The sequence below is a fragment of the Aulostomus chinensis genome, chromosome 7 (genome assembly GCF_037954235.1).
Source record: "Aulostomus chinensis isolate RoL2024-O1b breed Wild chromosome 7, RoL_Achi_v1.0, whole genome shotgun sequence".
In the NCBI taxonomy this organism is placed as follows: domain Eukaryota; kingdom Metazoa; phylum Chordata; class Actinopteri; order Syngnathiformes; family Aulostomidae; genus Aulostomus; species Aulostomus chinensis.
The window spans coordinates 27,424,773-27,447,255 of record NC_141326.1 but is presented as its reverse complement, the minus strand read 5'-3'; the positions used below and the strand labels follow the sequence as shown (position 1 = coordinate 27,447,255).

General features: G+C 42.8%; 4 protein-coding genes across 11 annotated transcripts; 2 read left to right on the top strand and 2 right to left on the bottom strand.

Moving 5' to 3' along the window:
• Positions 1-358: 358 nt before the first annotated feature.
• uqcc6 (ubiquinol-cytochrome c reductase complex assembly factor 6) lies at positions 359-3,042 on the bottom strand. 2 transcript variants are annotated; one of them, XM_086209658.1, is made up of 3 exons: positions 2,958-3,042; positions 1,729-1,881; positions 359-1,066 (listed from the first exon to the last, which is right to left on the bottom strand). In XM_086209658.1, exons 2-3 carry the CDS (start codon positions 1,834-1,836, stop codon positions 947-949), a joined length of 228 nt encoding a protein of 75 aa, XP_086065784.1. In that variant the 5' UTR covers positions 1,837-1,881; positions 2,958-3,042; the 3' UTR covers positions 359-946. The 2 variants fall into 2 exon arrangements, with proteins under 2 accessions (XP_086065784.1, XP_086065783.1); XM_086209657.1 differs by having other exon boundaries at positions 2,879-2,995.
• LOC147259328 (G/T mismatch-specific thymine DNA glycosylase-like) lies at positions 3,025-8,839 on the top strand. 3 transcript variants are annotated; one of them, XM_086209655.1, is made up of 11 exons: positions 3,025-3,638; positions 3,886-3,953; positions 4,898-5,211; positions 5,422-5,621; positions 5,781-5,850; positions 7,215-7,350; positions 7,522-7,604; positions 7,694-7,788; positions 7,876-8,047; positions 8,197-8,353; positions 8,501-8,839. In XM_086209655.1, the coding sequence occupies exons 2-10, from the start codon at positions 3,898-3,900 to the stop codon at positions 8,301-8,303; spliced, it is 1,233 nt and encodes a 410-aa protein (XP_086065781.1). In that variant the 5' UTR covers positions 3,025-3,638; positions 3,886-3,897; the 3' UTR covers positions 8,304-8,353; positions 8,501-8,839. The 3 variants fall into 3 exon arrangements, with proteins under 3 accessions (XP_086065781.1, XP_086065782.1, XP_086065780.1); XM_086209656.1 differs by lacking the exon at positions 3,886-3,953 and having other exon boundaries at positions 3,028-3,638; positions 8,501-8,837; XM_086209654.1 differs by lacking the exon at positions 3,025-3,638 and having other exon boundaries at positions 3,656-3,953.
• A 1,134-nt stretch (positions 8,840-9,973) lies between these two features.
• Positions 9,974-16,300, top strand: LOC147259327 (G/T mismatch-specific thymine DNA glycosylase-like). Of its 2 annotated transcripts, XM_086209647.1 has the most exons (11): positions 9,974-10,105; positions 10,731-10,805; positions 11,939-12,102; positions 12,387-12,697; positions 12,776-12,845; positions 13,084-13,219; positions 13,356-13,438; positions 13,530-13,624; positions 13,937-14,108; positions 14,313-14,453; positions 15,191-16,300. In XM_086209647.1, the coding sequence occupies exons 2-11, from the start codon at positions 10,747-10,749 to the stop codon at positions 15,313-15,315; spliced, it is 1,356 nt and encodes a 451-aa protein (XP_086065773.1). In that variant the 5' UTR covers positions 9,974-10,105; positions 10,731-10,746; the 3' UTR covers positions 15,316-16,300. The 2 variants fall into 2 exon arrangements, with proteins under 2 accessions (XP_086065773.1, XP_086065774.1); XM_086209648.1 differs by lacking the exon at positions 10,731-10,805 and having other exon boundaries at positions 9,982-10,105; positions 15,191-16,299.
• Positions 16,178-22,355, bottom strand: LOC147259326 (patatin-like phospholipase domain-containing protein 2). Of its 4 annotated transcripts, XR_015117219.1 has the most exons (12): positions 21,792-22,355; positions 21,618-21,690; positions 19,908-20,140; positions 19,771-19,836; positions 18,885-19,094; positions 18,748-18,808; positions 18,481-18,666; positions 17,784-17,925; positions 17,574-17,674; positions 16,816-17,179; positions 16,703-16,723; positions 16,178-16,514 (listed from the first exon to the last, which is right to left on the bottom strand). XR_015117219.1 is itself a non-coding variant. In XM_086209652.1 (9 exons), exons 1-9 carry the CDS (start codon positions 21,820-21,822, stop codon positions 17,136-17,138), a joined length of 1,248 nt encoding a protein of 415 aa, XP_086065778.1. In that variant the 5' UTR covers positions 21,823-22,355; the 3' UTR covers positions 16,178-17,135. The 4 variants fall into 4 exon arrangements, 1 of the variants encoding a protein (XP_086065778.1); XR_015117217.1 differs by having other exon boundaries at positions 21,618-22,355; XR_015117218.1 differs by having other exon boundaries at positions 16,178-16,510; positions 16,703-17,179; positions 21,618-22,355.
• Positions 22,356-22,483: the final 128 nt, after the last annotated feature.

The following is a 22,483-nucleotide window of genomic DNA, read 5'->3' as shown; positions in this document are numbered from 1 at the left end:
CCTGGCGCGATGGAGTTCAGCGCGTTCCGGTGGAATATCTTGGAATATGTTTGGTCTGACTTTCATCTCCATTTAATCTCAGTCACCCAGATTAAAATTAAAGCCCCAGCACAACATCTGCATACTTACTATTTGACACAACTTTCATATTTTTTTTGGCAGATATTTTAAAAACGTCTCGGCATCCAGGAAAAAAACTCAAAGCTTCACCTCCAATTCATTTCCAAATAAATCGGTTTTGTAGTTATCAAAGTACTGTAGCCATCAACAAACCCTTACCTGATGGGGTTCTCGATTGCGCTGTAAACCTTGAAATAGAGTACTGACAAAACGTAAGAGTGACACCATAAAATTTGTCAATAGAATAAATTTATTTGAATATTTTACATCCATTTGCAACACCCGTACACAGAAATGCACATTATACACATGAAAAAAAAGGGGATGAAAGGTTAGAAATGATGGACAGAAATGGTTCTAACCCCTTACAGAGCAGAATCCTGCACATGAATGCAGACTCTTGGCGTGGGTCAAGATTTTGGGACTGGAGGCGTTACGGTTTCTGTCTGTCAGCCATCACTTCTGAGTAGGTTTTGGTTGCAGGGAGAGGACAAACTTTCAGGGTGTCTTCCATCACTTTTTTTTAAAATCCAAATTTGTGGGTTTCAACTATGTTCTGGCATCAGCAGTTGCTAATCACACTCGAACCTTCAAACAGAGGAGCAAGTCTCGGGGCGGGTGTTTGCCGGCGACACAGCAGAGCTGGAACTTTGGCTTCCAGGGCAGCCAGGAACCCTCTTTTTTGCCCTTTCCTGTGCTCTGATCCGTAAGAAGAAAAAAAAAACGCACCAAAAAAAAAGGATCGGATATCCCAGATTACTCTTAGGCCATGGGACGTTGTCTCACTGGTCGGGTGTCCACCACACACAGGATATTCAACACCATTTCAGTCGTGCTTTTGTTGTGCTTCCAGCTCCTTTAAGGCACTTAGAGCTTCTTCTCTGATTCTGTAGCCCTGCAGCTCCGTCCTCAGCTCCCCAGGCTTTGGTGGGATCTCTGGTATACTCTGATAGGGAGGGGAACAAAACAGTTGAACAAAACTACATATTAGCTCCACTTGGTAGCATCGTGTTAGCTTTAGTGCAGTGCCTGTTGTTCTCGAAGCCGTGGGTGTCGGTGGTGAAACAAAAATGTCCGACATGGTCAAAAGAAAACTGTCTTTTGTCTCCGGGCTTCAACTTTAATCTCTGATTTACTGCAACATGGCCGTTCATCTACTGCAGTGGGATGCGAGGAAGCAAATTCCATCAACTCACAAAGTAAGCCAGCCTTTCATCGCAGTCAGGTCAGTGCCCGAGTTACTTTCCGTTGCCTCGGATCGCCACGTTTGCACAGACAGCATGAAAGCTACACAGAATCTTGTGTTTGACCTCAGTCCTTGAACTCAGAAGCTCTCAGGCCCAAGACTAACCTGCGAGTAGCTGTATTAACCCATGTGGTGATTGCTTGAGGAGCAGTTCCCACCGGCTTTATGACGCATTGTGTTTTCTTCCCCCTGGTTAACAACCCACTGAGAGACTCCAGATGAAAACTAGCTGCAGTGTCATAATCTGTCACGCTCATTAATATGCACGGCCCCTGTCTAAATTTAAAAAAAAGAAAAGAAAAGTTTTTTTAATCCTTCATGAGAATTAAATCATGATTTGAAAACATTCAGTCTTTTCCTACCAGATCAGGTACATAATACTGGTGGACGGCCTGTGCTCCGGCAAACATGGCCAGCGTACTGGCCCCATACATCCGGAGGTAGCGACCCCAAGACACACCAGCAGGCATCCTCACAAACGGGTAGCGCTGGACTCAAGCTCCAAAACCATGGACCTGCAGGCACACAATTAGGATTTAAAACCAACCTGTTGTGCGTTAAGAAAAAAGTCGTGGCTATGAATAAGAAATTAGGTCAATTTAAGTCAAATTCACCTTATAAATACACACGTGGACAAAATTTTAGGTAAAGAAAGGAAAACCCTCAAAAGGTCACTGAAATAATGAAAATGACTCCCCAAAAAAGGGCTGCACGGTGGTGCAGTGGTCAGCGCTGTGGCCTCACAGCAAGAAGGTTCCGGGTTCGAGTCCTGGCTCGGGTGCGGGATCTTTCTGTGTGGAGTCTCCATGTTCTTCCCGTGTCTGAGTGGGTTCTCTCTGGTACTCCAGCTTCCTCCCACCGTCCAAAGACATGCAAATTGGGGACTAGACTGATTGATGCTCTAAATTGACCGTAGGTGTGACTGTGAGTGTGAATGGTTGTTCGTCTCTATGTGTTGGCCCTGCGAAGGACTGGCGACCTGTCCAGGGTGCACCCCGCCTCTCGCCCGTAGATGCTGGGATAGGCTCCAGCCCCCCCCCCCCCCCCCCCCCCCGCAACCCCCACTAGTAAGGAATAAGCGGAAGACGACGATGGATAAAAAACCGTTTTGGCAAATTCCACTCTCGCTTTTATTAAGATTGGCGTTCATCAGTGTGTCCATTTTTCCGCAGGCCAGTTTCATGAGTTTGTTTTTCTTAAAATTATTCTGTTGAACCACAAATCAAAAACAATGTCTAATTATCATTAATTATAATTTCAGAACTTTTTTTTTTAGTCATTACTTCAGTCATTTTCAGGTTATTTCAGTGACCTTTGTGATTTTTTTTTCTTGAACTCGAAAGTAGAAACATCTTTATCCACGTGTGTGTATACTTTGGCGGTACAGCAGTACTGTGACATCAAACGCACTAACAGGGAAGCTAACCGATCGTGTTTGCTAGCTGTCACGTAGCGGCTAAAGGCCTTTAAGAGATAAAAACAGTCATAAAACACAAAGTAACCGGAGCTTACCTCGTTTTATTAAACCGATATGAAAAAACGAAACAGACTTTCACCATCTTACAACCAAATGTTTGTCATTGGGACTCACGTTCAGGTCAGGCTGTTTAGATAATACGTAGATATTTGAGACAAAGAGTAATTACTCTGCTTCTGTTTATAGCTCCTGTAAACGGAACCATCCCGTTTCCCATGGCTCTTGGGAGAATTTCAGAGCACTACTTTTGTTAAATTGTGATTGTGATTGTGATCGCTAGTCAGTGTATTCATCTTGCTTTTTATTCCACCAGTTTCTGGCTTTGTGAGAAAGCTTAGTTGAATCAATATTTTTATTCAGAGTAAAGCACTTTACATGAATAGAACACCTTTGGCTAGTATTTTCTTCTACAGGAAAAAAAAATGACATTGGTGTTTCCGCACGTCCGGAATCTGTCGCCACCTACCGGTCAAATTGTAGCTAATCCAAAACGAAACCTTGGCAAACAGAATTTCCAGAATACGATGTCTCTTTTACTGAAATGAAATATTCTAGACTAAGTAATGTCGACCATGTATGATTAAGATCGTGTCATAATGTAGCAAAATTTATATGTTAATTCAAAAAAAAATATTTTCGGAACCGCTGTAATACACCTCCTGGCAGAAAGATGGCGGTAAGCCTTCACCCGACCTGTGCAGAACATCATTTTGCAACGTTTAAATGGTCTTTGTTTTGGAGGAATCCCTTACCCCCCCGTCTCATTATTTGAAACCTTAAAAAAATGTATGACAGGTATGTTAGTGTGAATGTATTTTTGATGTGGATTTAAAGAGCTGTTGGGCTGTGTACCGTTGAGTGCTAAGTGGGGTTTTTTCTGCTAAATTCCCCCACCTTGTCGTAAAGTTAGCCGCGTCCCTCTTGTCTTCTTTGTGCCAGAAATGTACTCCATGTACTGTTATCCTCAAACGACACGTAATTTCAATGCCTGTTAATGTATTTGTTAGCAAAAATGAATGATGAGTTAATGTATTCAAACAAGTCAGCAGTTGAGATGGAGGAGAACCAGTACACGTCACTGACGGTTCCTACGGATTATTTTCAGCAGTGGTGAGTTGGTGCTGGAAGTGGCAGGTCCAAGGAAACTTACCATGTCTTCATTTTCATGCATGAGATAAAGTAGAATATATAAAACACCATGTTTATTTATACCCCTGACATCAAGGTTCGTAGCAATCCATCGTTACTTTATGCAATAAAGTCAACTTTCTTCAGTGGGAGGAAATGCTGTTGTAATAGGATTGTTATCTTAGCTAACCAGATGTGACCTCACTTACATTTTGTATTTATTAGTTTTATGTAAAAATGCCATCAAATATAGGAAATAGTTTGGTGTTTTTCCAAGGATCGGATTGATACGGGTTTTTGGGGCCTGTGCAAAAACCCTTAAAAAATCTCTGATAACTGATTAGCCTGCTGATAATCTGTGCGTATGTATTTATATGACAGGGAAAATATTTGCAGAAGCACACGTTATTATGCAAGGACCCATTAAGTATGTGTAGAAAAGACATAAAACTTAGGTCCCAAGTTTTTACACATTTCAAGGGCATTTTGTAAAAAATGTGACAGTCACTACATTGTCACTTGTTACTATAACATAAGTACTTGCCAGTAATATTAAGGGTACAGACATTAAACAACTTCATTACATGTCTGACTTCATTTTAACTTTGTAGGAGCCACGATGAGAGTTTATATCATCTGTGTTGTTCATAAATCTTCATTTTGTGGGTGTAACAAGTGGTTTTCCGTATTAAGTTCCCATCAGAAGAGGATCATTTCCTCCACAGCTCATTTTACACTCCAATAAGTGCAGGTTCACACCAGAGCATGTATGTATCGCAGCACCGTGTCCTGCATTTGTCTCCACTCGTTCCTCGAGCACCCCATTGACCACCAGACATAAACGGGCTGTCCTTGGAGTTGTGTTTTAATATTGTTTGTCGTCTTCTTCCTCCTGCCTTCCCTCTTCTCTCACCCTCGTTTATCAGGTACCAGTCCAGCCAGCAGCACCCGGAGGCGCAGCATGTGATGTCATATCACAACATGGGCCATTACCCAGAAGGCCCCAGATATGAGCCTGTCATGACCGAGCTATCGGTCCATCGGGATCCGCCTCTTTACCAGGAGCCTTTTTACCAGAACTACCCTCTGGCAGTGGGCCACTCTCAGGAACCAGTGTACCAGCAGAGCATCAGGGAGCAGCAGCTTCCCCCAGTCCTGCCCCCCCCTCAGCCTCAACATACCATACAGCAACAGGAGCCAAGTGTTCATCACCAGCCGCCGCCAGCTGGTCCACCTCAGGGTAGGAGCTGTGTGCTGCAGGGCATCGGTGCATGAATGAGTCTTCACCCCTTCAGTGTTTGTATGTTAAAAGTATTTGCTGTGATTATGAAGTCCTCAGTGCTGAGGATGAAAGTGTTGAACGAAACCTTAAACCTCTCGTCTGTCACTCCTCTGTTAGCTACAGAATTGTCCCTGGACCATCACTAACAGTTCATCATCCCTGTTTTAGTTGTGATGCCGGTGAAAAAGAAGCGAGGCCGCCCTCCGAAAAACCAAACGGAGGGGGGGGAGGTGCACGAGGAAGACAACGAGACAGAAAACGCTAAGAAGGCCAAGAGGGCTCTGAACCGCTTCAACGGCATGTCAGTGGCTGAGGTCATGACTAAAACCCTGCCAGACATTATTACCTACCACCTCGACATTTTGATAGTGAGTTTATGTACTGGGAGTCAGAGTTTTTTGTATTTGAATAAGTAGTAGATTGGTCTTTATGCAAAGAAAAATGCATCTGTGTTCTCAGGTTTCAACCTCAAAGATATGCAGTTTTTAGGTCTGTTTCCATGGTAACCCCGTCATATTTCTCCTCAGATTGGAATTAACCCAGGACTATTGTCAGCCTTCAAAGGACACCATTACCCAAACCCAGGAAACCATTTCTGTATGTTGAAATTCAATTTCATTACTGACTACAGGGAGTACATGTTAGTGTTCAAGCTTAGCTTCCTCTAAAGCCGTCACCAGGGCGGCTCTGTCATTATGTAGCTCAGATTTGTTGAAAACTCGTTAGAAGGAATATAAAGAAACATCATGTGTGGTGATGAAGCAATGAAAATGGTATCTTGGGTTTGAATGTTGGGTATAAACACACGTAGCTTCCACTGGAAGGAATAGTGGCCTCGGCTCAGGTGCAGCAGTGCTTCTCCACTTGTAGACGCTCGTACACTGCAACCCCACGATGAACTCGAGTGCCCCCCTCTGACACCACACACGCATCCCAAATGTGTTTGTTGAATTTGATTGTAAAGCAGCATTATGTTGTTCTCACTCAGCAGCAGCAGCATTTAACCTGTCAATTTGAGAATTTGCAGAGCGCCGCACCACTGTGACATGAGACCAAGTGAAACTACTGACAGAAGTCACGCGATCCTTCACGCCTCTGATTCATCTCATCACTGTCAGATTCCTTTTCTTCAGTTAGCGCCATCGATAAATATCCTCCTCCTCCTCATTTCACTTCTGACTTGATTTCTTTGCTGAGTATTATCAGCCAGCTTGTAGCATCTGAAAGTACCGCTACAAGCGGGTAGCAGTACAGGCTAGCAGGAGTTTCTAGCCCTGTTAGCTCCAAGTATGTAGTGCAGAAACGATACAGAGCTCGGAGGAGGAATGAAAGAGTCTCATTAGTCTCAAGTCAGTGCATCATCGAAATGATGTTGACGCTGTAAGTGAAGCAGCATAATGTTGCTGTAAACAAGATATTTTGAACCATCGATGTTGGTGTTCTTACAGTTATTTTTTTTCAATATGTTTTTGAACTGTCAGTGAGTAGTTTTCTTGTTATTTCTGTCTTTCGTATTAGTTGAGCTACTCCAACATTTTTCCCTCGTGTCCTTTGGTCTAAATACCCCTAGCTGGAAATCACTGACACAGATTATATGTGACAGTGTTGTAAAGTCTTTGGTTTCCCTTTCTGGTTTGTGGAGAATTTAATTTTGTGCTGGCAAGGCAGCCAAATATTTGACTGCTGACATTGAAAGCTCAGCCTCAGCAGGTCAGCCTTTTACATTGCAGTTCCAATAGTTTACATGATGCCCCAAAACATTCAGTCTGTCTGAGTAGAATCATCGAATTGTCCTGGAAAACAAATGAACTACAGTTGGTGTGTTGAGTCCAGCTACAGTCGCAGTCAATACTCCTCTTGATTCAGTCTTTTAAAAATTGACATTATCTTTTTTTGTTGTTGTTGTTGCTGAATGATTTGCTTCTCACCATATTGAGTTTCTTCTCCTCTTGTGTGTTCAGGGAAGTGTCTGTTTCTCTCTGGTCTCACTGACCAGCAGCTCAGCTACATGCACGACCACAGCCTCCCGGAGAAATACAGCATCGGCTTTACCAACATGGTGGAGAGGACCACGCCCGGCAGCAAGGACCTCTCCAAGTGAATAGAATTCACATTTAAAGAAATATTTAACAATTAAATAGATGCTGTGGTATTCAATAAATATCATTCACAAAAAAAAGATTCATCCACCCCGTGTAAACAGTATGCACGCCAAAATTAAATAGATTTGGCGTGACATTTGGCGTGTTTTTTCTGTTTTTGTCTCAGTAAAGAGATTCGACAAGGAGGTCGACAGCTGCTGGAGAAGCTGCAGAAATATAAGCCACTGATAGCAGCTTTTAATGGAAAAGGTAAAAACATTTGAGAGATCTTTTGTCTTTTTCAACAATCTCGTTTCTGTCAGTTGATACTGTTTCTTTGAAAAAAAAACTTTCCTCAGGTATTTATGAAATCTTCTGCAAGGAAATCTTTGGTGTGAAGGCAAAGAACCTTGAGTTTGGTCTGCAGCCTTACAAAATTCCTGAAACTGAAACGGTTGGTCCAAAACTCGACCTGCAAATACACTCAACGATGTGAGAACAACGCAGTCGGTGTCACCACAGCGTTTTTCCTTCCGTCTAGGTTTGCTACCTAATGCCGTCCTCAAGCCCCCGCTGTGCCCAGTTTCCACGAGCTCAGGATAAAGTCCATTTCTACATCAAGCTGAAGGAACTGCGAGACCAGATGAAAGGCGTGGCGCCCAGCGGCGACGTGCTGGAGGAGAAGTACTCCTTCGATCTGCAGATGGCTAAAGGTAAACGCTGAGATGGATGTGTTCAAGCGAAGTGTGCCCCTGGGCTGGAGCTTTATAAGTTTCTGAAAGTTGTATAGTTTTCCCTGACACATTGTCCACTGCCCAGATAGAGACGGAATGACTGGCTTTTTGCATTTCTTCTTCTGCAGAAGATGCAAAGAGGATTGCTATCAAAGAGGAGCAGGTGGATCCGGAGTATGAAAGCTGTATTGGGCTGCATGAGGACGTGAGGCAGAGCTGCAACTCTTCCAACTAAGAGAGATGATTTAAGGAGCTGAAACTGGCTTGGGCTGATGCTGGCAGCAGGTACAGTATTTACAAATATACTATATATTGTACACAGTAGGTCTAAGTACACCTTGAATCTAACACAGTATCACCGTTTGTGTACTTCATAACTTAAAAATGTCTCTTGTTTGCAGGATAATCCACCTCTGTTGTGGTCTGTTTCAGAAATGTATCTTGAAGACTGGTCAGCGGACAGCATGGCATGTAACCACTGGAGACACCACAGAAGAAGAGGAATCGTACCGTTTACTGAACAGCTGTAATGTGACGCACAAGAGACAAAATGACCACAACAGTTGCATTTTTGTAACAAATTGTGCATGTTTTTGGTGTTATTTTTTCACTATTTATTGCATTTTGTATTTTACGTCTTTCCCGTGATTAATTTTTTTAGTATTTTGAAAGAATGAGATTTTATGGTTTATCATCTGTATAGATAAGTAATTGTACTCTGGAATTTCTGATGTCTAATTACAGAGTTATTAAGTCTCTTCTAGAGCTGTGGTATTTAATATGTGATACATTGATAAATTCCTGGTCATAAAAAACAAAAACCATCAATTTTATTGTATAGCATCAAATCACAACCAACGATATCTCAATTAGACTTTACAAATAGAGCAGGTCTAGAACCACAATCTCACAAACTGGTTTTCCTGGTTGGGGTGAAAGAGAGTGAAAGAGAGGTACAGAGACAGAAAGAGAGATGAAAGACATAGAAGGACAGAGACAGAGAGAAAAGCTGAGATAGAAGTGGACAGACAAGGACAGAGGGAGGGGAGAGTCAGCATAGTGCAGCTATGATAATAGAAATTTCCTTTGCTATGGAAGTGAGTCAGATATTTGACCTCCAAGCACAGGCACGTGTGTCGCTGCAGAAAAACACAAAATAGCATCACACAATAAATTACACATTTAGCGTTTACGAAGTCATGGTATGTCTTCCAGGGTTGAAACAATTCACATCTGTTGGGATGGTTACAGTATTACAGAAGGCGTTGGTAATATTTCTGGGTTAACTTAAGTTAAATCGGGTGCTGGAAAAAACACAGGAACTATTTTTCATCCTGCAGTGTTTTTTTTATGTTTTTTTTTTAAATTTTATTATTATTTTAGATATTATAGTTGGAGCAGTAATGAGCTGTAAGTTTACTATCACAAACCAAATGTATTTTTAAAAATTATATCATTGAAACTACCATCTCCAGACTTGAAGGCATTCGACGACGAACTAACTTAAGACACATAAAACAGAACAGCAGAAAAGAAAATAAGAATACATGAGTAAAAGAAAAGAAATTAAAAGCATTTATATTTATTATAAATATTACGAAAATGAAAGCCACACTTCTAAAGCTTTCTACACACACAGACGACCAGCCAATGGAGAAACCCCCTCACGGAGTTTAAAAGTCGAGCAGCTCATACCAATGCTAAAATAGGGGGATCCCTTTTGTTTTTTTTATGATCATGTAACGTAATTTGGCTACAAACAGCCTTTACAAAAATATATCGAGTACTTAAATCATTTTATATTAGATTATGTATGTCCAAATGTAAGGTTTATTGGGATATAATTCAATATATATTTCTTTTAGACGCCCCTACGTCCTCGACATGGCATGTCCCGGTGTCAAAGTTGAACGCTGCTGCTGTCATGTCTTTGTTGCCTCTGTAGCATCTCATATGTTGTGAATAGAAGAGCGGAATAGATGGGAAAATAAACCTTCCTCTGAAAAAATAAAGCGAGGGAAAACATTAATACAGCAGGTACGTTAACGTGTATGCAAACACTCACATTCTTGCATTTTATTTGCGACGAATCTCACCGCAAACGAAGTCATTCATCCATGCTAACCAGGCTGGCTAGCTAGCCGTCGGCTAACATGAGCTGTACTTGTGGCACTTGTTCTACTCAGCTCTTATTATCATCAATACTGTCGCCAGAATACGAAACGTCTATAATAACAATTAAGACACGAGTGTAAATTAGTACCTTTTCGTGTAAATGGTGGCTGTTAAACCTTTTGCAAAATGGTGCATCTCCAACTGATTCGGGTTTAGCTCATTCGCTTAGCCGCGAAAGAAGAAGTATTTAATTTCAGCAAGTGCAGAAGTATTTCCCGGCGTTGATGTTTGGGATATCTTCTGTTTTAGCACTTAAGATAACTCTGAATTTCTTAAGTACCTGTTAAATGTATTTTTTTTTTCCAAGTGTCACCACCCTGTCATTTATTCACTGTTGGCTTTGTTTATTTTCCCTTTTGTTTGATCAATCCGAAGTTGTCCCAGCACATGCATTCAGTTTCATACACTGCCAGACTCTTAATGTGTCATAAACCTCTTGTACATCACCAGTGTTGCTTCAACATGCATATTGATTTATTTAATAAAGTCAAACCACCCAAAAGATGGAGGAAAAGCTGAATGGATCCTTGCCTGTTGGGTCCTCGGAGTATCTGCAGCAGTGGTGAGTCCCCCTCCTCACCACAGTGTGATTAGCCCTCATCCACAAACCTCTGAGTGGCAGTGAGTTATGAAAATGAATTGAAAGCATGTGCTCTCAATGCCCCTTTTTTATTGTTGTGGTGTGCATTGTTTTGTTAGAGTTTCATGGCGTTTTACTTTAAAACTGGGAGTTCAAAGGGAATTTTCTTGTTGATGTGACATAAGTGAATTCCTCTCATTGCCTTTATTTCTGTAGGAAGATGTTTCTACCAGTGTCTTTTTCATTTAGTTATCAATGTTGCTGGCGGACTATAAAATGTAGGGTTTCCTTGTGTGTAAACACTCAACAACAGCCGAAGGATCTGCGTATTCTCCATTTTGAAGGACGGATGGATTCAGTTTGTCAGTTCCTTAAATCTACTTTATTGTCAGTGGTGTTAATTCAGATTATTGCCCATTTTGAAGGCTGTAGTTTGTAGTAAGTGTGATAAGTTTTGTCTCATACCACGATTTTTATTTTCTCTCATCCCCATTAATACAAAGCCTCTGAAATTAGAATACAGTTGAATGAGCACCTGTGTAAAACTCTTTGCATCAGATTAATGACCAACTGCTTTCTCCTGACCAGCTAAACTGAGTGAGAAATAAGTGTGTTTCCACCCGGTCTGTCATCAGATATGCTCTCATTTCCTAATTAATAAACGAATCTTCCAAAAATACTATGAAGGTCCCAATGTTTAGACAGGCCTTTACCATTTATGGCCAAAAGCGATGGATTATTATCAGGTAACTTTAGTTCATTTGACACAACTACCACGGTATCAGCTTTTCAAATATTTGTCACCCTTAAATTTAGATGTGTAACAGATGTTTAGGCCGTTAAATAGAAAATTTCATACATTATTTATGGACTATCTTTAAACTCACGAGAAGCCATGGTCATAGCAGTGATTAGTGCTGCATCAATTGTGTTTTGGTCTGATCACATTATCCATCGTTTTGTTAAACACTTATTCAACCACAGAAAATCGTTATGAAACGCTTAAGAACACCCGTGTTCCGTAACGCTGTTCTGCTTCAGTTCTGGACTAATCAGAACTGTTTTGCAAGGTGTCCTTTTGTTTGTCAGCTTTGTAAATCATCCTTTTGTCGCAGGGTGCGGTCGGCCCAGCAGTTCCAAGCTCTCCAGGCCCAGTATTCAGCCCTCAACCCTAACCATTATCCTGACTACCCAGAGACACACTCAGGAGCGACAGCCATGGCCCACATGGCTAATCCAGTACCCATGGACCAGCAGGAGCCCACTAACCTGGCAAAACGTATTGTGATCTCTTGTGGATAAAATATCCTCACTGTGCATTGATCAGCTGGTTTTAGTTCCAAACTTTCTTGTCGTGATTTACAACCACGAATATCTTAATCTTTACTGCTGCGATATATATTTAGTATGTATGCTTTCTCGTATTTGCTAACATCCATTTAGCTTCCTTTGTATTTTATATGGTTGCAGAGCAGTTTGACGTACTGCTGAACTCTCCAGAAATTGAATAAAAAGGAGATGTGGGGGAGATTGTCTACATCATTCCAAGCTCTTTTTTTGTAGCTCCAGCCAAAAAGAGAGGCAGAGCAGCTCAACCCAAGGAACCCAAACCACCAAAGGTTCCGAAGGCACCAAAACCACCAAAGGTTCCTAAGGCACCAAAACCACCAAAGGACCCAAATGCACCAAAGGCCAAACCAGGTCCTAAGCCTAAGAAAGGTGCTGAGGGGCAGGCAGATGGAAAACAGGAGAAGATTGACGAAAGCTTCAAGAAGGTGAAGAGGAAAGTGGACCGTTTCAAGGGAATGTCAGAAGAGGAAGTTATGAAAAAGACTCTTCCGGACCTGTTGGACTATAACCTGGACTATGTCATTGTAAGATTCCTCGAGGAACCAAGTGCTGTGTCGTCAGGAATGACTCGGTTTATGAGATTTGTGTTGTTTGCGTTTCAGATTGGTATCAATCCAGGGTTGATGGCAGCTTTCATTGGACGATGGTTTCCAGGTCCTGGAAATCATTTTTGTAAGTTACATGAAAGATTCTCCTGTGTTCAAATGATATGGATCTGATACTGGCCCAGATGCAGAGTCCCAACAGACATTTATGTGTGTGTCGTTAATTATAATGAATATATGTATATGTTAAGATGGATTGTTCAAGTTAATAATGGTCTTTTTATCTGGCCATGTCTTCAGTGACGAGTGGGCTGGATTTTGCCAGGTGTAGCACTGTGAATGACTGGCTAACGTTTCAATTTCAGGGAAGTGTCTTTTCCTCTCTGGATTTACTGAAGAGCAGCTCAACCACATGCACGACACCACCTTGCCTGTCAAGTACAAAATGGGTTTCACCAACATGGTGGCCAGGGCGACACCCGGGAGCAAAGACCTCTCAAGGTAGGTGCACAGATGTAGCGCTGTGGCGTCGTCACTCAGACATTTATCGCTCGTTACTGCAGTTTGGAGCAAGAGGATTCTGGCTCATTCCTGCTTCACTCCATTGAAACCATTTTTTGTTTTTCTTTCTCAATAGTAAAGAGCTTCGGGAAGGAGGCAAAATTCTGGTAGAAAAGCTGAAGAAATACAAACCTCTTATCGCTGTTTTCAATGGAAAATGTAAGTCCTCTTATAGTGCAGATCAACAGCTGTTACAACGAAACCACTCTGTAATGATAATGAAGGTCAAGTGTCTCTCTTCATCCCTCAGGCATATATGAAATGTTCTGCAGAGAGCTGTTTGGTAAAAAGCCCCAGAAACTTGAATTTGGTTTGCAGCCGCACAAGATCCCCGACTGTGACGTGGTGAGTGACGGAGGTCTTCACTCCTCTGACGGTGAAGAAAGCTGGCCTGTCAAATTACTGAGGCTTTCAGCAAGTCATTGAAAAATGTTCAGCACACCTGAATGGGAGAGGTACATTGTAAAACAGGGCCACCTGAAAGGAGAATGTGAAGTTCTCAGTCCACCCCCCCCCCCGCCCCCAATCATAACTGCCTGCTTGTCAATAAAGAGGAGAAGAACTCTGGAAAAACATGAAAAACCTGAACTGTCACCCACATCATTTTTCAGTATTACACCAACGGAATTGACCTGACTGTTTATTCCTGCCCCACAGGCTCTGTATCTGATGCCTTCGTCCAGCGCTCGCTGTGCTCAGTTCCCTCGAGCTCAGGACAAAGTCCACTTCTACATCAAGCTGAGGGAGCTCAGAGACCAGCTGCAGGGCGTCCAAAGATCCAGTGAGATCGAGGAGGTCAACTACACATTTGACCTGCATCTGGCCAAGGGTAAGCCCAGTCCCAGTGTCCAACTCCTGCCACGGCCGCGTCTCTCTATCAGACAGTCTATCAGCTGTTTAATGCCAGTGCCGTATTCTTAATTTATCCTTTTTTTAATGCTGATGTTTGTTCTTCAGGCTGTGTACTTCAGGTAAGTGTCGGTCCTGCCCTTAGTTGATGTTCAGTTTTGTTGTTGTTTTGTCACGTCAACAGAGGACGCCAAGAGACTGGCGATTAAGGAGGAGCAGTACGATCCTGGTTATGAAGACGCCTACGGTGGAGCCTACACAGAGAGAGGACCTGAGGGAAGCCAGGCCAACGGTCACTGCACGTTCTCATCAGCTGAAAACACAGGTGAGCGCACACAGACGCTCCCCAAACCGGAAGAAAGCTCAGCGCCTTTCGTCAATCTCATCTTAAGGGCTGTTATCTTAATTTTAGCCACCATTTTTATCAAATGGAAGACTTCAATGTGGTGCGGCTTCTTTTTATTTTTATAATATTGGATTTTATTTGTCCAGGAGGGAGCTAAAAGGAACTACTTAGCAATTTTGCAGTAGTTTTTCTATCTGCCAATTCAATAAATGTATGTTTTTTTTTTTATTTAATTGCAATGTTTTGTTTTATATTCTATGCTGTGATGTTTAAGTCAAGTTTAATGATTCCTGAAGCATTAAAGAGAGATCCCAGTCCCTCAAACACACAGAGGCAAATATAATAATAATAATAATAATAATAATTATTCATCGGTATCAGATTGGTACTGAGCATCAGCTGATACACCAGATATCTGAACCCTATTGGTACAGGAAACGTTGCATCAGAGCATCCCAAGTCAAATGTTAGAATTCAAACACTGATACAGAGAATAAGATGTTTTGTTTTTTTTTAAAGTGGAGAATCAGGCATTATGAGTTGGTACTGGTGGGTATCGACTGGTGCCTCAAATAAACCGGTCCATGCGGTCCGTCTCGGCGGGGCACGGAGAAACGTCACCCTGCCCGCCTGCTTCGGAGGATCACATCTCCATCTGTGACTCAAACAATCCTCCCTCTAGACGCCGCATCATCTTCTTGTTCCTCCCTCCTCAGAAAGCGCACCAGAAGCGACCACGTCACAAACTGCAGAAGGCCAGCTGCCGGATGGGCAGTGGATGACCCAGTCTTTTGCAGATCAGATTCCAGACATCAGTGGATCAAAAAATCCCAGCGTATGAGGAGGACGCCCTCGCCGGGCTGCGGTGGCCCTGCAGAGCTCCGCTTGGAGGCTTCAGTTTGGACCAGCAGAGAATTCAGTTTCCTCCACTTCTGGTCAGGTTTAAGGTTTTCCCTTTTTATTAGTGCCTGACTGGATTATTCACTCATAGGTAGACTTTTTTTTTTTTTTCTTAAGACATTTAGCAAAATATTCTTAATGGACTTTTTATTTGGATTGTGGTCTTGTATACATGTATGATTATCTTCATGGCAGTCATTTTAAATGTGAAATCAGGGACTTGACAATGACTGACTGTCCTTGGAGAAACTTGTGTATTTAAAGTTTTGTTTTCTACTGCACTGTCTCATACTGCACAGCGATGCAGTAAAGTGTGAACACGGACACTCCAGAAGGTCGTTTTAAAGGCTGATGACGCCGAGCTGACGTGCTAGCATGTGTCCTAGCATTGATATTCTCTATTCTTGGTGCTATGAACTGAAATCAGACTCACGATGGACGTTGCAGAGACCGACTCTCTGGTAAGCCTTCCATCCTCATGTTACGAAACTCAAAGCAGGTTTTATTTTTAATCCTTTTAATGAGTTAGGAATTTTAGAATTACGTTTCATACGTTTATGGAAATGTTTATGAAAATGCCATTCACAGGGAATTTTGTCCATTAAAATGTCCTGATGATGCCTTTTCTACATAATTGCACTCATTTGTAGAGTCGCGTAGCCTGGTGGGTTCACGCACACTGAGGGAGCTGGGAGTTCCAGTAGAAGTGGGAAAAGTTAGCACTGCTGTGCCACTGTTGACAAAACCAGTTGATAGAAACACGAAGTGGAATTTTGTGCACGCAAAAACACCTCAGCAACACGTCTGCAGACAGAACAGAATCTTTACTCTGTGTACAAATGAGACATTTAAGTGCTAATCACTGTAGATCAGTAATGTCCTCCCACTGCGGATGCACAGAGCAGCCATTTTGGATCCGGATCTCAGGGTTCGTCAAGTATCCGAGTAGGAAGTCCGACATCAGGGTGGGATCCAGTTGGGAATTTCCAACTGGGAAATTCCGACTGATAAGTTCAACTGGAAAGGCCCACAATACATAAAAAAAAAAAAAACGTAAATTCAGATGGAAGTGCAGGACTGACTGGAAAAACCATTTCCATAAAATCGCTCCTCCTTTGTGGTCACAGTTTCCATGTCTTCCTGTAAAACATAGAACATAGTTGTCCGTATGCTACCAAAATAGTCACGTGTATTTGAGATAAATGTCATTTTAAAGCAGCCTAATTATCCATATTATGACAATATTGGCTTCTCTGGAGTCTTAATTCATTTTGAAATGCTCTCAATCAGTGTGCCCAACAACTTCACATCATTACAGGTTGTCTTACCTAATATTTTGGAAAGAGGACCTAAAAAAAATAAAAAAAATTCAGTGAATTAGTTATTCAACATGTCAATCTCACGTTGGCAACACGGGAGCACGCAAAAGCATCGCACACACCCGTTTGGAAACTTCAGCTCTCCGTGAAGATCATCAGTGAAATAGTCGGCAGGTAACCACCTTTATACTGAAATAAAAATGATGATCCTATGTTGTTTTGGTTTGTGTAAAGTGAGGTTAAAATCCACGAAGAACATTAGATCTGTTAGTCTGAGCGGGAAGTTCCGTGTGTGTCTATGTGCTTCTGTGGTTTTAAGTCCGTGCGTCAGCCGTGGGTCCACGGGTGGTGGAGGGGCTGGATGAGCGGGTGGAGGTGAGCGTGAGGAGGTCAAGGTTTCCGTTGTCGTCCCAGTGGAGACGTTTGGGTGTCCGCTGGATTTTTAAGCCTGTGCGGACGCTGCTGGACTGCTGCTCTGCAGTCCGGCTGGAGAAGGGAACAATGAACAAGGGAGGAATTAGTGCTTGTGTAACGACCTGATTCTAATTATACATAACGAGCTGCACCAGCGGTCTAGATGTTGGAGAGACAGTCACTCAGGATTTAGACTTTGAAAAAGGTGCTTTCACCTGGTTTGCAGCCTGCTAAATACACAAATCCTAGTTCAGTTTTCATCAGTGACCCTCATAAAACCATGCGGTTACGTTTCAAGAGCTGCATCATTTCTTTTATTGCGTGGTTGATATTGAAGTTATCCAGCTGGCCATCTTGAAAACAGCGTCCATGCCTCGTTGAAGCTCCTACTTTAATTAATTGTACCAAGCCACGTGTCAGGAAGTCATATTGTGTTTGCGCCGTGCACACACACACACACACACACCTCTGTTGGTGTCCTCATCACCAGCATTCAGCGTGTGTCTGCAGACCCCGGTGGTCAGTGTCAGCACGCTGCAAATCGCCGCACAGCCCGATGACATCGCACTGTTGCGGTAAAAGACCCACGAGGGGAATAAAAGCCATTAAAGCGAAGGTATTCATTGTTGTACCAGTAACTCTCTTCCCCTCTGGTTGGGCGGTGTGGCGTCTTTACCTTTTTGTGAGGTCAAAGGTCAGCTGGATGGGCAGCGTGAGGGGGGTCAGCAGACACAAAACCACCTTGACTGGAAGGAACTCTGAAAGCTGAGACCACAGACCCTCGCCAACATGGCAGTCCCTGCACGCTGCACATAACACTTCAAAACACACACACACACACACACACACACACACACACACTAATGTCCTAGTCATGGTTGCATCAGAAACCAATTTTGTTAGCAGTTCAGCCTACTTCTTTCTTTTTACTAAATAATAATGTATAATCATTCCCTTTCTTGTGACATTTTATATAAAATTGAGTACATTTATTTATATTTTTCATAAAATTTGAACAAAATCTCTTGATAAAAGAATAGACAGAGAGAGAGACATTTAGAACTAAAACATGACTACAAAGAAAACAATTTATTCCACATCCTGTAAATATTCTCCACACTTTTCTTTCACCCTTTTCTCTCTCCCTGTTTTTTTTATTTTCTACTGGCAATATTTGTTGTTCGATTCCAGGGAGAATTTGTTTACGCTACGAGCCTGACTTCATCCAAAGAGTTTGCCTGTAAACTTTCTGAATCAATGTCAGTAACCACAAGCCTCCATCTTAACCTGTTTAACAGCTGGATTCTCCAGTGTTTCCTTCAAAGGTTCAGTGGCTGCTGCAGGGATCAGACCACTCTTGCACGTCTCCTCACCTCTCCTGAAGCTAACTGGGAGGTTCTCTATGGTTCTCAGCTCCAGCCACTGATGTTCTTCCTGCCGAGGCTTTAGAACATTTGTCTTCATGGATCCTTGAGCCTGAGGCGGCGACTCCACCAGCTCACAGCACCCTGGCTGCAGTGTGTCCATCAATTTAGGAGGAAGACACTGTGTAAGCAGATCTACAACAAGCAGTTCTCTGGTCACATGGTGTTACATCATCAAAAGTGAGCGGTGAGGAGATGGATGGAGGTGAAGACAACCTCTTTCTCCCAGGAAACGAAGAGCATCCATGTAGCCGTTGTTGCAGATCTCAGCCAGTTTCTGTTGAGTGGAGATCATGAGGGTTTGCTCTTGAGAGTTATTAGGCTCCATTGCTCCCTCCCCGGGATAGACCCACCTCAAGTCTGGGGGGGAGGAAGGAGGTACAGACCCGGTGCACGTTCCCCGTGTTGACTTGGATGCTGAGGTTACCGTAGTGCGCCTCGAAGAAGTTGAAAGTTCCCTCTTTGGGGCAGATGTCGCTCTCCCCTGAGAACGGGGCCATGGTGATGGTGTTTCTCTGCTCAAACAATGGCAAGTTGTTGCTCAGGGCTCCGTCCATGTAGTGCTGCCAAGACAGGGATTGATGATGTCACTTTGCAAGATTCATTCTGTGCCCCCACCCCCACCGCAGTGTTTTTCACAGTTTGATTGTTTGTTTGATACTTTTGGGGAAATTGTCTTTTTTGTCCTTCTTCCTCAGAGCCAGACAAGAGGATAGATATCTCTCTCTGCCTTAGGAGCTGAGCCCCAGCTGACCGCTAGTTAGCTTAGCGCAATGGCTAGGAAGTGTTAGCGTGCCTCTATTCAAGTTTTCCGGGTTCAGGGTCTGGTTTGTCCAGCAGCAGTCCTCCTTATCCTCTATCACAAAGTTGGCCTTGAGTAGCAGCAGCCGACAATGTTTTGAGGTGTTGTGTCGAATTGCTGCACCTGTAAGTTTTAATGTTTGTGTGTTTGATTCTGAAATTGCAATATTGATCAATTTTGAATGATGTCACAATGCGAGTTTTCTCCAACCTTAATTGTACGAATGGTAATGGGTGGAGTTTATTTTGGAGAAGAAGCGGTTTTGATTACGTTTGACAGAGGTATGCTAACACTTCCCATCCACTACCATTCACTGCGCTCAGCTAACTAGCTGTCACTGTGGGTCTCTAACGCACATAGAGAAGAAAAAAGATGCAGCGACGGCAAAAGCGGACGAGTGCCTGTGGTTTTAAAATGTTTTCAGGATAGCGACTCACCACTCCACGGTACGACGGAGGGATGAACCCACAGTAGACAGGGAAAAAGCAGCTGCACATCAAAACCTGCAGAGGAGGACAGCGTGAGGGCAGACGTCCTCAAACATCGACCCCTGGCATTTACTGAATGTTTGCACCTGAATGAGCTCCTCCCTGCTGTCAAACTGCGATACCAGAACGTTCTCCCCATCAGCCAGTCTGGTGAGGGACACGCAGAGCTTCCCAGAGGCCCGGCAGTGGGCGTCCTCTGGAAGTCTCTTCAGCAGGGTGTCCCGCACCCTCCGCAGCAGGCTGAAGGTCGGGTGGAAGACTCCCAGACGGTGTTTCCTGGCCTCTTTAGCTGTGGTCAAGAGGTCGGTGCAGTATTGTTCTGAGGAGATGAACGTGACGAAGTGATGAATAACAAATGCAGTTATTAGACAATAATGATAAATTAACCCAGCGGACAAACTCTAAATTCTACATGAGATAACTTTTAATTGTCCTGATGGGAAAGATGGTGCCGAATCGCCTTAAAGTACAAAAACAAAAAGAATCAAAAATCGGCAAAATATGCGGTGTTGGGTTGGAGCAAATAAAGAAGATTAAAATTTCAGAACTGGACATGAAAATATTACATCTTTGCATTTTGGGTAATGTAGTGACATGAAGTGGTGACTTTTTTTATTTTCAGGGTTTGTAGCTGATTGTTTTCGTCTAAATCAGCTGGTTATTTGAATTATTTTTAGTTGAGATGTTACTAAATCTCCCGGGCAAACACATGTGGGCATGAATGAACGGTGAATTACTCAGTCACTCCCGCTGACCTCTGGAGTTTGCTCTCTTCTCATTAGTAAGACACGTGTGTGTGAGTGAGAGAGTGAGAAAGAGAGTGAACTTGGTAAGTATGTTGTTCATCTCCGGTCTACTGTACGTCATCTTGTAATCAGATCGCTGCTCCGTGCCAAATCATCCAAGTTATATTACAAACTCTCCCCATGATGAGAATTGTTCGTATCCTCAATAACCTGTCACTATCGGTTTACTTACTGTATAAACACGTCAGTGTCTTCATCGTGTGGTTCGATGATGAATCCTGTAAATTGTCCTATTTTTATTTTTTGCAGAAAATGTGATTTTTTTAAATCTTTTTTTCCAGGTTTTTTTTTTCCTTTTTTTCTTTTTAGCCACATATTCGGTGTGGCTTAGTGTTTGATGACGACCAGTAAGAGTTCAAGGATGCCTTTTAAAGCACTCGGGGTCATTTTACAAAACACTTTGAAATATTGTGAAGAACAAACAGAGCAACAGCCTACAAGATGGTGGGTATCGTGTGTTCTACATTTTATGGATTCATTTTTGTGTTTGCACAAATCTCAGGACTGTATTTTGATGTGTTTTTACGGCCAAAAAAATGTTTGTTTTTTTAGAATTTCTCATAGTCATTTACATCATTACCACGTTAAAATAATAATTTAAAAAGTCTACTGTCATGCCGTTTTAAATCTGTCAGCCATTTTTATATGGATTCCAGAAAAACAGGGAAAAAGATGAATTTTAGTACACAAGTCTGACCTGTTTACATCATGATTTATATCATAAAATCAATATCCATCAAATAAACTTCAGTGAAATGACTTTTCTGCTGAATAAATAAATTAAATTGAGAAAATAAAAACGAAACTGCTGCAGCATAATGAGCAAAAACCTGACACCTTTCTTGCGCTGCAGAATCCGAAGACAAACTTGGTTTTTTTTTTCTTTTATCTTTACGTTCCTCTTAAATAATAATAAAAAAAACACCTTAAAATTGCAGATTTACTCAGCAGATGTGTTTATGTAGCGTACGGTACAGGTACATGGCTCACCCATAGGAATCCCCACAGCCAGAGCTGCAGCCACCAGGCAGCCAGAAGAAGCTCCGCAGATCCTGGAAGCTCCCTGAACCATGAGTGGGACACGTTCAAGGATACAGCTCACAGCCCCCAGGTAGTAAATGCTCCTGAATCCACAGCCTGCAAAAGAGATGTTCCACTCCTCACCCCAGTCAAACGTCTTCTCCGATGCTTCCATCTAGAACTGCATCGCTGCTACTGAAACCTTCATATCGATCATCTCCCGGGGTTCAGGTGGTGCGTTCGGGCGCCCTGCCATGTAAACCCCGCTCCCTCCGCGACACTAGGGTTAACGTGAGCAGCGCTCCCGTGTTATTGCACAACTTACGAGGCTCAAACGTCACATGCTTGAAAAGTGGAAAACAACCTGCGGTCAAACGCTCACTGCAACGAGGGCAGCAGATGTCATGTGATCCCCCCCCCCCCCCCAGGCTCAGAAGCCACGTGTGACGCTGTGCGGTGTGTAGCAGTAACAGAGGGGACACACAAGCACTCAGAAGTTTTCCACTTCTGTTTGAAACGCCTCAGCGCATGGAAGCAGAGCGTGAGACGGAAGTCATTAAGTTGCTAAAACAGCGTTGTACGCGATCAGAGGCCTGAGTGCTTGGGTTCTGAGGCCGCACGCTCGCCCATCAACAGTCAGGTTCTGATTTACTTCTGGTGTTTTTCTCCTTCTATGAGAAACTCTGACTTTTATACTCAGAATCTCAATAGAAACATTCCTGCTAAAATAAACGGAGAACTAAAATATCAAAAGCGTTCATTCCAACGTTTGTTGTCCTGCCGCTTGCTTCTGGTGCCTTGTTCTGTTCGGACCCGACAGATGCTTTCTTGGACAG